General features: G+C 35.9%; 1 protein-coding gene across 1 annotated transcript in view; it reads right to left on the bottom strand.

Moving 5' to 3' along the window:
- The window catches only part of celf2 (cugbp, Elav-like family member 2), a 247,607-nt gene extending 242,796 nt beyond the window's left edge, over positions 1-4,811 (bottom strand). Inside the window, exon 1 of the mRNA XM_056455526.1 lies at positions 4,656-4,811. Coding sequence (XP_056311501.1) covers positions 4,656-4,708 — 53 coding nt within the window. The 5' untranslated portion in view covers positions 4,709-4,811. The remainder of the gene's footprint in view (positions 1-4,655) is intronic.
- Between the last annotated feature and the right edge of the window lie 7,348 nt (positions 4,812-12,159).

Below are 12,159 nucleotides of genomic sequence, written 5' to 3'. Positions count from 1 at the left end.
CTGTCTGTCTGTCTGTCTGTCTACCTACCTACCTACCTACCTACCTACCAACCTACCTACCTGTCTGTCTGTCTGTCTGTCTGTGTGTGTGTCTGTCTGTCTATTTGACTGTCTGTCTCTCCGTCTGTCTATATTTCTGTCTGTCTATCTATCCGTATGTCTGTCCAGCTGTCTATCTACCTATATTTTATGTCTATATTTCTGTATGTCTGTCTTTTGTCTGTCTTTTGTCTGTTTGTCTGTCTATCTGTCTGTCTATATATATTTCTGTCTGTCCATCTGTCTATCTACCTATATTTATGTCTATATTTCTGTCTGTCTGTCAGTATGTCTGTCTATCTGTCTGTCTGACTGTGCCGGTCAGTCTATTTTTATCTATATTTTGGTCTGTCTGTCTGTCTGTCTGTCTGTCTACCTACCTACCTACCAACCTACCTCCCTACCTACCTGTCTGTCTGTCTGTGTGTGTGTCTGTCTGTCTGTCTGTCTGTCTATCTATTTGACTGTCTGTCTCTCCGTCTGTCTATATTTCTGTCTGTCTATCTATCCGTATGTCTGTCCATCTGTCTATCTACCTATATTTTATGTCCATATTTCTGTATGTCTGTCTTTTGTCTGTCTGCATGTCTGTCTGTCTGTCTGTCTATCTATATTTCTGTCTGTCCATCTGTCTATCTACCTATATTTATGTCTATATTTCTGTCTGTATGTCAGTATGTCTGTCTATCTGTCTGTCTGACTGTGCCGGTCAATTTATTTTTATCTATATTTTGGTCCGTCTGTCTGTCTGTCTGTCTGTCTGTCTGTCTGTCTGTCTATCTATCTATCTATCTCTCTGTCCATCTATCTGTATGTCTGTCTGTTTATCTATCTACCTCTATTTATGTCTTTATTTCTCTATGTCTGTCTATGTCTATACAGTATATATATATATATATATATATATATATATATATATATATATATATATATATATATATATATATATATATATATATATATATATATTTATTTATTTCTGCCTGCCTGCGTGCCTGCCTGCCTGCCTGTCTGTCTGTCTGTCTGTCTGTCTGTCTGTCTGTCTGTCTGTCTGTCTGTCTTTCTGTCTATCTATCTACCTGTCTGCCTCGTTATATCTATTCATGGACAGACAGACAGCTGCATCAGTCAGCCAGACAATCAGAGATCTTAGGTTATTTCTTCCAGACGTGTTTACTCAGTACCAGCTCTCCCTCCTCTCCACCAGTGCAGACTGTGCCCAGACCTGCGCAGGAGTGACGTGAGCGGGCCGTGTGCGTCTGAGGCTGGTCCAGGTGCAGAGATCAGCATGCAATGCCGTTCATCTGCGCCGTCCGTCTGTGCACCACTGTCTGCAGCCAGCCGCTAATGCCATGGATAAGGGACAGGCTAACGGCATGAGCGGCCCACCCACACACACACACACACGCACAGAAAAGCCACTCAGCCAGATAATTACGGATGCATCCCGGGCAGAGGCTTAAACACACACTCAAAGCCATCGCCGCTAACAGCGTTCATTAAAACCAACACTGCAAAGGTCAGAGGTCACCCACTGCTAAAGACGGATGCTTGCCACTCCATTGCCTAGCGCTAGTCTCTCTCGTTCTCTCTTGATTTCTCTTTCTCCTAAACCGAGAGACAAACAGAAGGACCAGAAAGCCAGTTTACCTGCCACCGGGCGCAAGAAACCCAAGTCTCGTGTTTAAATATGCCTCTAATCAAATCATCTCCCCCGCCTGCCTCTCTGCTAATTCAATAAAGGCAACAACTTGTCATTGTTATTTAAAGTAATTTTCAATGTAATCAAGTGGTATTAATAAGCATGCTGCCTCTCATTACCGACTCAACCTGCCTTCCGAAGCGCAGTGTGTGTGCGTGTCAGCGTGACAGAGAGGCTGTTGTGCGCCTGCATGTGTGTGTGTGTTAGAGCATTATGCATGTGCTTATGAGTCATTGTGTGTCTGTGTGTGTATGTGTGTGTGGGGGCGGACATGAGTTCCATGGTATTTTTGTTCTTGTTGCTTGCACTGACAGAACAGAGTCGCATCTCTTGGCTTCATTTTCGCGCAAAACTTAGAGAGAAAAAACTAATGGTAAAGAAGTTGTGAAGGTGAATCGAGGATAGATAGATTGATAGATAGATGGATAGATGGATGGATGGATGGATGGATGGGTGGATGGATGGATGGATGGATGGATGGATGGATGGATTCATGGATGGATGGATGGATGGATGGGTGAATGGATGGGTGGATGGGTGGGTGGATGGGTAGATGGGTGGGTGAGTGGATGGATGGATGGATGGATAGATGGATAGATAGATAGATACTTTAAAACACTTCATTCCACTCAAGCTCTTTTGTAAACGCATTTAATGTAAAAGAAACTGACATGAATCTGCAAGTACTTCGTTCAATCAGCGTTTCAAACGCATCAAGCCCTTCTGAAGGAAAAGTGGGATCATGACAGAGTGATCCCGCAGAGAGCTGAGCCCTAAAAAGAAATGAGGCATGTCGGAAAATTTCCACTACACGGATCATAAGGAAAAATGCGCTATCATTACGATGCGTCACATTCAGACTCCATCTGAGATGATGTATTTTGAACTAGGCAGAAATTACTGCAAGCTGTCGGCGAGATGTTCAGAGGTGTCTATTCGGTAAAAAACAACAACAACAACAAACTTAGGAGGTTTTTGTTTGCGCAGCACATCAAAGTTGCACTCAGAAAAATCTGCTTAATAGATAGCCAAGATATTTCAGCGTGCATTTTATCTTTCTTTTTCTTCCCCTTCTCGAATACAGGGCGACAGAAGAAAGGGTTTTGAACTAAAGGAGAGATAATGAGAAAGTTAATCGGATGCAACACAAACACACACATCCACGAGTGTGTGCTCATTAGACAACAGTGTTCAGGGTCGTCTGGTGGCTTCATTAGGCTGTAAAGAATGCCACTGAGCACCCTAGAGCCAGAGAATAACGTCAAGAGAAGCACAAGAAAGACAGGATAACTTAAGCTGGTCTTTATTAAGGCGGTCCAGCAGCTGCTCCTCTGGCTAATCTAGAGCCTCTACACTAATAAAGAAGAAAAAAAGACAAATAGCGATCCATCACACACAGACACACACATATACACCCCCATCAGCTTCTTCTCTCCCGCTCTGAGCAGAAGATTATGCCCTGGACGGCTCTGGGGTGGAACCGTGATTGTGAATGTCAGTCAGCGAGAAAGAAAAAGGAACATACTGACTAATAGTGCAACATCGATCAGGAAACGTCTACTTAAATGCTGTGATCTGTCAGCTACACAGTAAGGCTATTAAAACCGAAGTGTGTGTGTGTTAGATATCAATATAGACTCTGGATTTTTTTTTTTAAGTGCATTTTCCCCCATGCACACTTCTGAGGGCACACATATGTGCATTTTGCTGCATTCTGAGCCATGACCTGCTTATCAGAATAAATAATTGACCAAAAATAACACTTCTTCTGAGAGAGCGCAGCGTGTCATCTTTATACCCTTGATCTATTTTCATAATTCAGTGAGGAATACAGCGGCGCCCCAATTTACAACAACCCAGAATCCTGAACTATATATGAAGATCCAGAGTATTTATAGAGCGTTCTTCGTAGCCTAATTACAAATATGTTCATGAATGCTTTTAAAAAGTGACATTGTGACTGAACAGCTGGGATGGGACTTATGAATTTAACAACTGACTCAAATACCTCATTAATTTATATTATTCAAATGAGTATGAAAGTGGCGATGGCTATAATATAATATAATATAATATAATATAATATAATATAATATAATATAATATAATATAATATAAATAGTTTGATCTTATTTTTTGGTCATACGCTTAAAAGTGTGCACACTTCCGAGAACTAAAGCGGAACAGTTTGACATCATGACATGCTTTCTGTGGTTTCAGTTACCCTTTTATACTTCCTCAAAAAACTGTTTACACAATGCCATTCTCAAACTCTAGTGAAACTAGCTATTTAACCTGTTTTCCTCAATTTGACTGCATCTGCGATGCCCCACAAATGACAACAAATATCCAAGTCAGCTGTCCAGTCTGGGCAGCTTAGTTTTGAGAAACACCTGATAAAAATCTCCAAAAGTCTTTCACTAGAAACAGGAACTTCATGGATGTACATTTGTTTTTGCGCAATATGTGCAAAAGCAGATATACAAGTGAATAAAAACAGTCCCAAATGTCAAGTCGACTGATTTAAAGTGAACTATTCTACACAAAGCGGACAGCGATGCGCACCGCGGCTCCTCTCCTCAGCATCAGCACCATCATCCCGCATCACAGATGACACGAGACCAGACGCGCCCGGTCCGATAAACCTCCTTATTCCCGGTGTGTTCGGGGGAGGGTTTGCTCTGTCCCTCAAAGGGTTAATAAGCCACTCCATGCGTCAGACACATGACAGTATATGTGCGAATTCAAGGAGGGGGCGAAAAAAAAGTCTCACACACACTTTTTTAAAGCCGAAACGGCACACGCAAGCCGTGCGTAATTCTCACTACATTGATGCTGAAGTCGAGCGGAGCCTCGGCGCGGGCGGATGGAGACACTCGGCGCGCTCCGCATGCACGCTCGGCGCGGGTCTTACCTTAACACGTTCCAGCTCTTGAGAGGGTCCAGGTCTGAGATTATAGAGACCATGTTTGAGGCTCGGGCAGCTCGGGCTTTGCTCGGACAGAAATGCGGCTGATTGAGTGAGTGAGTGAGCGCTGTTACTCCGACTGTCTCTCTGCGCTGCTCTGAGTGTGATAAGCGCTGAGAACAGGCTCTCTTTCCTCCGCCCCTCACAATCTCTCTCTCTCTCGCTCTCTCTCTCGCTCTCCCTGTGTAATATCAGAATCAACGCGTGCAACCTTTCGCATGTATACCGTACTTGCCGATTTCAAGCATTTGTTTTTATCAGGTGACTGTGTGTTTTGATGCTAAGTAGAAACGAAATTAAAACGCTGTACTGTTTTCTAACTTAAAGTATGAATGCTATTGTCAAAAAATGGTGAGCATAGGCCTGTAACGACGCCTCAGACGGTTAAACTGTACAGGTGTACTTCATTATGTAAAGCTAATTACGCCAATGCATACTGAGTACTTAGTGCTGTATATACATTGTATTCTGCAAAAGAAAAAGATGTTTAAACATATATGGTATAAAAATGGTGGACAGTGTGAAATTTCCACTGAAAAGAAATCACAAGACATTGCACAGCATAATAATTACCCACTGCTTTTGACTTTATTAGTCATATATTTGTCATACCGTTTATAAATAAAATGAGTAGGCTAATATATATATATATATATATATATATAGGGGAAGAGGAAACTTCAATACTTGAATAGCCTACTTGAAAACAAAACAGAAAATACAACTAAAAAGAAAAACTAAAATGGATTAAGTATTAAAGTATATATGTAATCAAATGGCTCTGAGGAATTTATTTTATTTTATCTATCATCTATATCTATCTATCTATCTATATCTATCTATCTATCTATCTATCTATATCTATCTATCTATCTATCTATCTATCTATCTATCTATCTATCTATCTATCTATCTATCTATCTATCTATCTATCTATCTATCTATCTATCTATCTATCTATCTATCTATCATCTATATCTATCTATCTATCTATCTATCTATCTATCTATCTATCTATCTATCTATCTATCTATCTGTCTATCTATATATATATATATATAAATATAAATAAATAAAATTAGATCTCAATGTCCGTTATAAACTCTCAGAGATAAAGGTACAGGAGCTATCACTGGGGCAGTACCTTTTCAAAAGATACATATTTGTACCTATAGAGTATTTAGTGGTACCTCGAGGTACATACTAGTACTCAAATGCACCTGAAATGTATCTTTAAGGTACAGTGTTCAGCATTTATAAGTACACCCCGCACAGATCTATCTTTTAAATTTATATTTTTAATAGGAAGCTATACAATATTATATTTGTGCATATACATTAGATTAGTCAGTACTGAAGCCAAATCTGGAGCTTATCTAACAGAGTAACTTATGATAATGGTCCAAAAACTAGTACATCCAAATTTATATATTATAGAAAAATATTAAATACAAATAAAAAAAAAGAGCAAAGATCAAGAGAAGCAAATAAATATTTAAAAAATTGTTATAATTTTGTAGGTTGAAATATTTTTTGCAATGATTTGCATGATTTTAATTGTATTATCTTTCAATTTCTAAATATGTTTGGTAAGTAAAATATTATTTTAATAAATATATCTGTTATATATAAATTTGTTTTGCTTAAATGCACCAAAATACATTGCCATATTCAACGATAAATGAATACAAACTTTAATTAGCAAAATGTGGTGTACTTAATTATGCTGAGCACTGTACCAATATGGACCCTTCAGCTACAAATATGTACCGTTTGAAAAGGTACTGCCCCAGTGACAACTCACCTTTATCACTAAGAGTGTACACATCTAATACACAAATCATAATTAGGTGTGCTAAAATGCCTAATGAAGTGTATATTGCTTTACAAAGTCATATCATTTGCATTTTTCACAAAGTTCAATTAAAAATGTAAATGCTTTAAAGTGCAACCCTCAAATGACAAATCAGTATGTCAAACTAACAGTGTTGGAAAGAGTACTGAAAAATCATACTCAAGTAAAAGTACCATTACTTGCCCAAAAATTTAGTACATGAAGGGGTGGATTAAACCAATAAGCAAGGTAAGCAGCTGCTTAGGTCCCCAGGACATCTGGGGGCCCCCAATAAATCTCTAGAAGTATGAATTACACCTATAAACTATATATATCATGATTTTCTATCATATTTTGTATAGTGAGAGTCAAACAAATATTTTTTTATATAATTAACTATTATTTAATATACAATAATATATAATATTATTATAATAACACAATGTTATGTAATAATAATATAATGAAAAAAAAATTACACCACCCTCAATCATGGAGCAGTCCAACATTCAAATGTATTTTTCATTATTTGTTGTTGTAAATTCATTTTAAGACTTTTTTAATTATTTAAAATGTAAAACTTACAATTAAGATAAAACATAGACAAGAAGATTGAGTGATTTAAAAAAAAAACAGCAATGATTAAAAAAAAGTAGAAACGGTGCATTTCAGGACTTGGGGTGCCATGGCTGGAGTTGCTTAGGCCCAAATCACTAAATCCGCCCCTGAGTAGAGTAAAAGTACCTGTTGTAAAAATTACTTAATGTATGAGTAAAAAGTAGCCCTTTTAAAAGTACTCAAAAGTAGTGAGTATTGAGTATTATGCTGAGAAAAGCTGATTTGCTTACATGCAATTTGTGAGTGTGTGTGTAAACGTAATATTCTGTAGTGCATTTAGTGCAAGATTTTGTCTTCTTGGACACCTTTAATGCTTCAAAGCGGTTAGCTGTAATTATAAAGCGCACATATCTTCAGGTATTTCAGTATGATGCAAATTACTTTCTATGTGCAATTTGATTGAACAGGAATCGCAAGACTGATTTTTCTACTTAGTTAATCCTCACAGACAAGAAAAAATAAAGTAGTGACTGCAGTTTGAAGGAAAGTAGTGAAGTAGAAGTACCGACACAGCACTAAAAATGTACTCAAGGGAAAGTAAAAATACACATTTTTAAAGCTACGCAGTAAATTCCTGAAGGAAAAACTACTCAATTACAGTAATTTGAGTATTTATAATTTGTCACTTTACACCACTGCAAATTAATAAGTATTACAATAAGTATTTTTTAACACAATTAGTACATCTTAAAATACTTTGTTGCAATGATGTCCAAGAACTGTAAATTGCATAACACTTTTTGGGAACATTTTCATCTTTGACAGGCCATCTTAAAATGAAAACGTTGTTCATCATAAATGGTTTGAAGTAGAAGAGGGGAAAAAACGCTTTGGTCTGTGAGTCAAACGAGTAGACCGACACCCCCATCCATACACGTGATATTATTGTATCTAACAAGGCTCACTTCCTGTTTGACACATCACCACATCCTGTTTTAGGGCAACCACCTTGTCTGTGTTTTAACTGCAGCTTTCTAAAACACATTAATACTGCTAAATCAGATTAATAGCGGTAAAACCACATGCTACTGGATGCTGTGTTTGATTAATGAAAACCTATTCAGTTGTCTTATTAATCTTCTGCATGTTTATGAAACATATATGAATGGTGTGCAAGTTCTCTGCATATCAATTGCTCAATTCCAAGAGGTCAGAGTTCTTCTGCTTCCTTCTTTTTACTGTTTCAAGAGCAAAAGGGCAAATAAAAGTCCTTTAAGTTATAATTTAACAAACAAGAACTCTTGCAGTAAATGACCAGATTTTACAATTTAATTAATTAATTTTACAATTTAATTAATAATTAACATTTTAATTAGTTAATGTTATTTAATGTATTTACTAACATTTACTAGTATTTATAAACCATAGTTCAGCATTTGATAATGCATTATTAAAATCCAAATGCTTGTTAACATTTAATGCACTGTGAAAATGAACTAACAATGAATGAGTTTATTAACTAACATTAACAAAGATGAATAAATACTGCAATAAATGTATTTTACATTACATGCATTCATTAACTAATACAACTTTATTGCAAAGCGTGACCCAAAAAATAATTTATCTTATGTAAAACAAACTCAACCTTATGTAAAACAAATACTCAAATTACTGTAATAAGTAGTTTTTTTTTCAGGAATTGTAATTTATTAAGTAGTTTTAAAATTGGGCACTTTTACTTTACCTTGAGTGCAGATTTAGTGCTGTATTGGTACTTGTCAGTAATAATCAGTAATAAGGTGGATTGGCTGTTATAAAATTAAAGCAAAACAAAAAGGCAGGAAATAAATTCTGAGACAATATTTCACTATTAAAAATTCTTAGGGATATTGTGGTTCTATAACTTTTAGTATGTGTAATGAACTTTCAAAAGGGTCATGTGCAAATGTGTGTTACCATGATAGTGTTTAATATTTGTGTGATTGATGCTGGACACCTTCTATGTTAGTAAACTTACCTTCTCAGTAAATTTGAGGAAAAGCTTTTTGTGATGTTTTTTCCTGTTCTTTTTCTAAATTTGTCAACTTACAATGCTTAAAGAACATTTAAAGAACTAGAGGTGAGGTTTAGGTCCAGCAAATCAGTAATGAGGTGGATTGGCAGTTGTAGATTTAAACAAACAAAAAGGCGGGAGGTACAGTAAAGAACCCTAAATTCTAACAAAAGATTTATTTTCTATAATAAGAAAGGGTTCTTCAGGACAATCTTGTTATAAGTAGAACTATTTATATCTCTAAAGAACCTTCAAAGAAGCATCTCTTTTTTTTTGCTGCCAAGTTGTTGAACTCCAAAAAGGTGGCTTTATAGTTAAAAAATTGAAAAACAAAAAGGCGGGAAATAAAGTTTTCTAAACTCAAACACACAATCACTTTAGCATAGGACGGTTCCTCAGGATGATATGGTCCTAAACAGAACTGTGGGTGTAAATAACCTCTAAAAAGGCATTATTTTAAAGAGTAGCACTTAATTAAAATGTGCTCAAATGCACTGAAAGAAATGATTTCTGCAAAACTGTTGCAAACAATTTATATGTGTTGAATTTAAACAAACAAATTCAATTTTGTAATGTTCAACTTAATATGTTTGTTTAAATTTAGCCCAAATAAATTGTTTACAACCACTTAAAAATTTAGTAAATCTAAGGAATTATCTTTGAGTCATTTCTTTCAGTGTGTTTGAGACATTGATGTTCATTTGGTTCGATGACTGGCAGAACATGTACTAAGACGTAATTGTCGAATTTTGAAAGTAGGTCACAAATTATATATATATATATATATATATATATATATATATATATATATATATATATATATATATATATATATATATATATATATATATATATATATGTAAATAATAATTTAAAAAAAAGTGATGGAAGAATTACAGTATTTTTGCTATGGGACTGCATGTTTTTCACAAAAAGGAAAAGAAAAGAAAAGGAAACAAATGAATTAATTCCTTTTTCTCTTCATGTAAAAAGCTAAATAGAGAATGTATGCGTCAATAACATAATAACCTAAACTGACATTCACAGAATGCAGCACAACACGTCTCATGTTGATATTGTGCATTACTATGACAGTGTTTAACGTGTATGATAATTGGCCTACTCCTCCTATACATGACTTTCCCAGTTTGAAGAAAAGTTATTTAAGATAAGCTTTCATTCATTATGTGATTTTATAACCATCTGTTTCTGGTGACTGTGTATTGCAAAGATTAGAAGATATACATTAGTACTTCAATTAGTTCACTGTAAAAAATAAATATATGTTAATTAGTTTGTCTCTTTGTTTTATTTTCTATTTTACACATTTATATTGCAGTATAGAGATGCATTAATCTCTACTCTGACAACATTTGATGTTAAAAAGTTTTATGAAGCATATTTTATTGACATAGTTAAAAGTAATATATGAGTTGGCATGTAAATTATGAGACAAACTACGGTCCTGAAATTTTTGCTGCTTGTTCAAAGTACTTAATTACCTGAAACAACACAATTCTTGAGTTTTTTTGTGACAATTTAATTGTTTTATGTTCAATCGACTTAAAATTGTAAAAACTATTAAGCTCACATAATCGATTTGCGTTGGGATGACATGAAAGCATAGTAGGAGCCCAGCATTTTTTACAGTGTATACAGTCTATAGACTAAAAACAACAACAAACAAACATAAAAGGCGGGAAAGAGCCCTAAACTCCAATGTTCATTAATAAAAAAAGTTTATTGAGGGTGCCCAGTTAGCGCGGTTCATTTGGCATATGAGAAACCAGTGATCGCGATCGGATCCGCACGAAATCAATCGGTACGAGATTGCCTGAAAGAGGTTGTCTTGGCTCGATTGAAATGAACTCTGGAGCGGATCGATTGTAGTGAGACAGCAAAACGATTCGAGCCTGGCTATATCACAGTGTATTATGGACATGTAATAGGCATATACGGCTATATGAAAAGAGAATTATGATATGCTTTTCATGTCAAATACGAAAGTGAAAACATTCTGAACTATTAACGAGAGCCGTTTATTCGTTAGGAAAACTGACCGAACTGCAGTCTTGGTTTATTTGTTATTTCTCTCTATAATGTAAAGTCTAAAATGCATAATTCTAGCCAAGGGCTCTGTATGAGAAAGTCTTACCTCTGATTTATACTTTGTGACGATGCCTGTGGGTGTCACCATTCAAAACTAAAGCGCAGCTTTCCGCTTATGATGTCTTATTGCTTATTGTCATAAAATAAATTAAGAACGCATGACAGCTGAGCGGGAGTCTGCAAAATAAACCGTGAAACTCTGACCAATGTGTGGAGAATTAACTCACACGTCACTTGTTTTAGCTCTTTTGGTCTGTTTAGAAACTTTGCCGTGTGAAAGCGAACCGCACCAAGTACAAAGTGCAACATTGTAACGATTTTAATCTCTGTTTCGGAACAAAAACAGGTGTGAAAGCACTCTGAGGCCAATATGGTTCTAAATAGAACTGTTCCTGTGTGTGAAGAACCTTGCCGCTAGGTAGTTGAGCTCAGGAAAATCTGTGAAAATCAGTAACAAAGAGGCGGGAAATCACTTCAGTATAAAATGGCTCTTCAGCAATACTGGTTAATGGTTCTAAACAAAATAGTTCCTATGTGTAAATGATTAAAGTGTCATAATTATAAAGTAGTCTTATGAACACCCCTTCAAGTAAATTTGAACACTATTAACATTTGCCATTTAGCATTTGCTTTTGCAAATTTATAAGTGTAGCAGTTTAACATATTTCGAGACATTCCCATAAAACGACCCATAAACCACAGCTCCACCAATTTTGGCTGAAACATGCACTTGGCTGATATACGTTACAACCTCACCGACCAATCACGCTAAACATGCCTGTTTAACAAACCCACAAGAAAGCAGAATCCTGGTTTCTGGAAAGCAGTGGGTTTGTGTGGGTGTGAGAGTGTTATTCTTAAACATAGCATCTTAAAACATGTGCAACATGTTC

The sequence above is a fragment of the Danio aesculapii genome, chromosome 4 (assembly GCF_903798145.1).
Source record: "Danio aesculapii chromosome 4, fDanAes4.1, whole genome shotgun sequence".
In the NCBI taxonomy this organism is placed as follows: Eukaryota; Metazoa; Chordata; class Actinopteri; order Cypriniformes; family Danionidae; genus Danio; species Danio aesculapii.
This window is presented reverse-complemented; position numbering and strand designations above follow the sequence as displayed.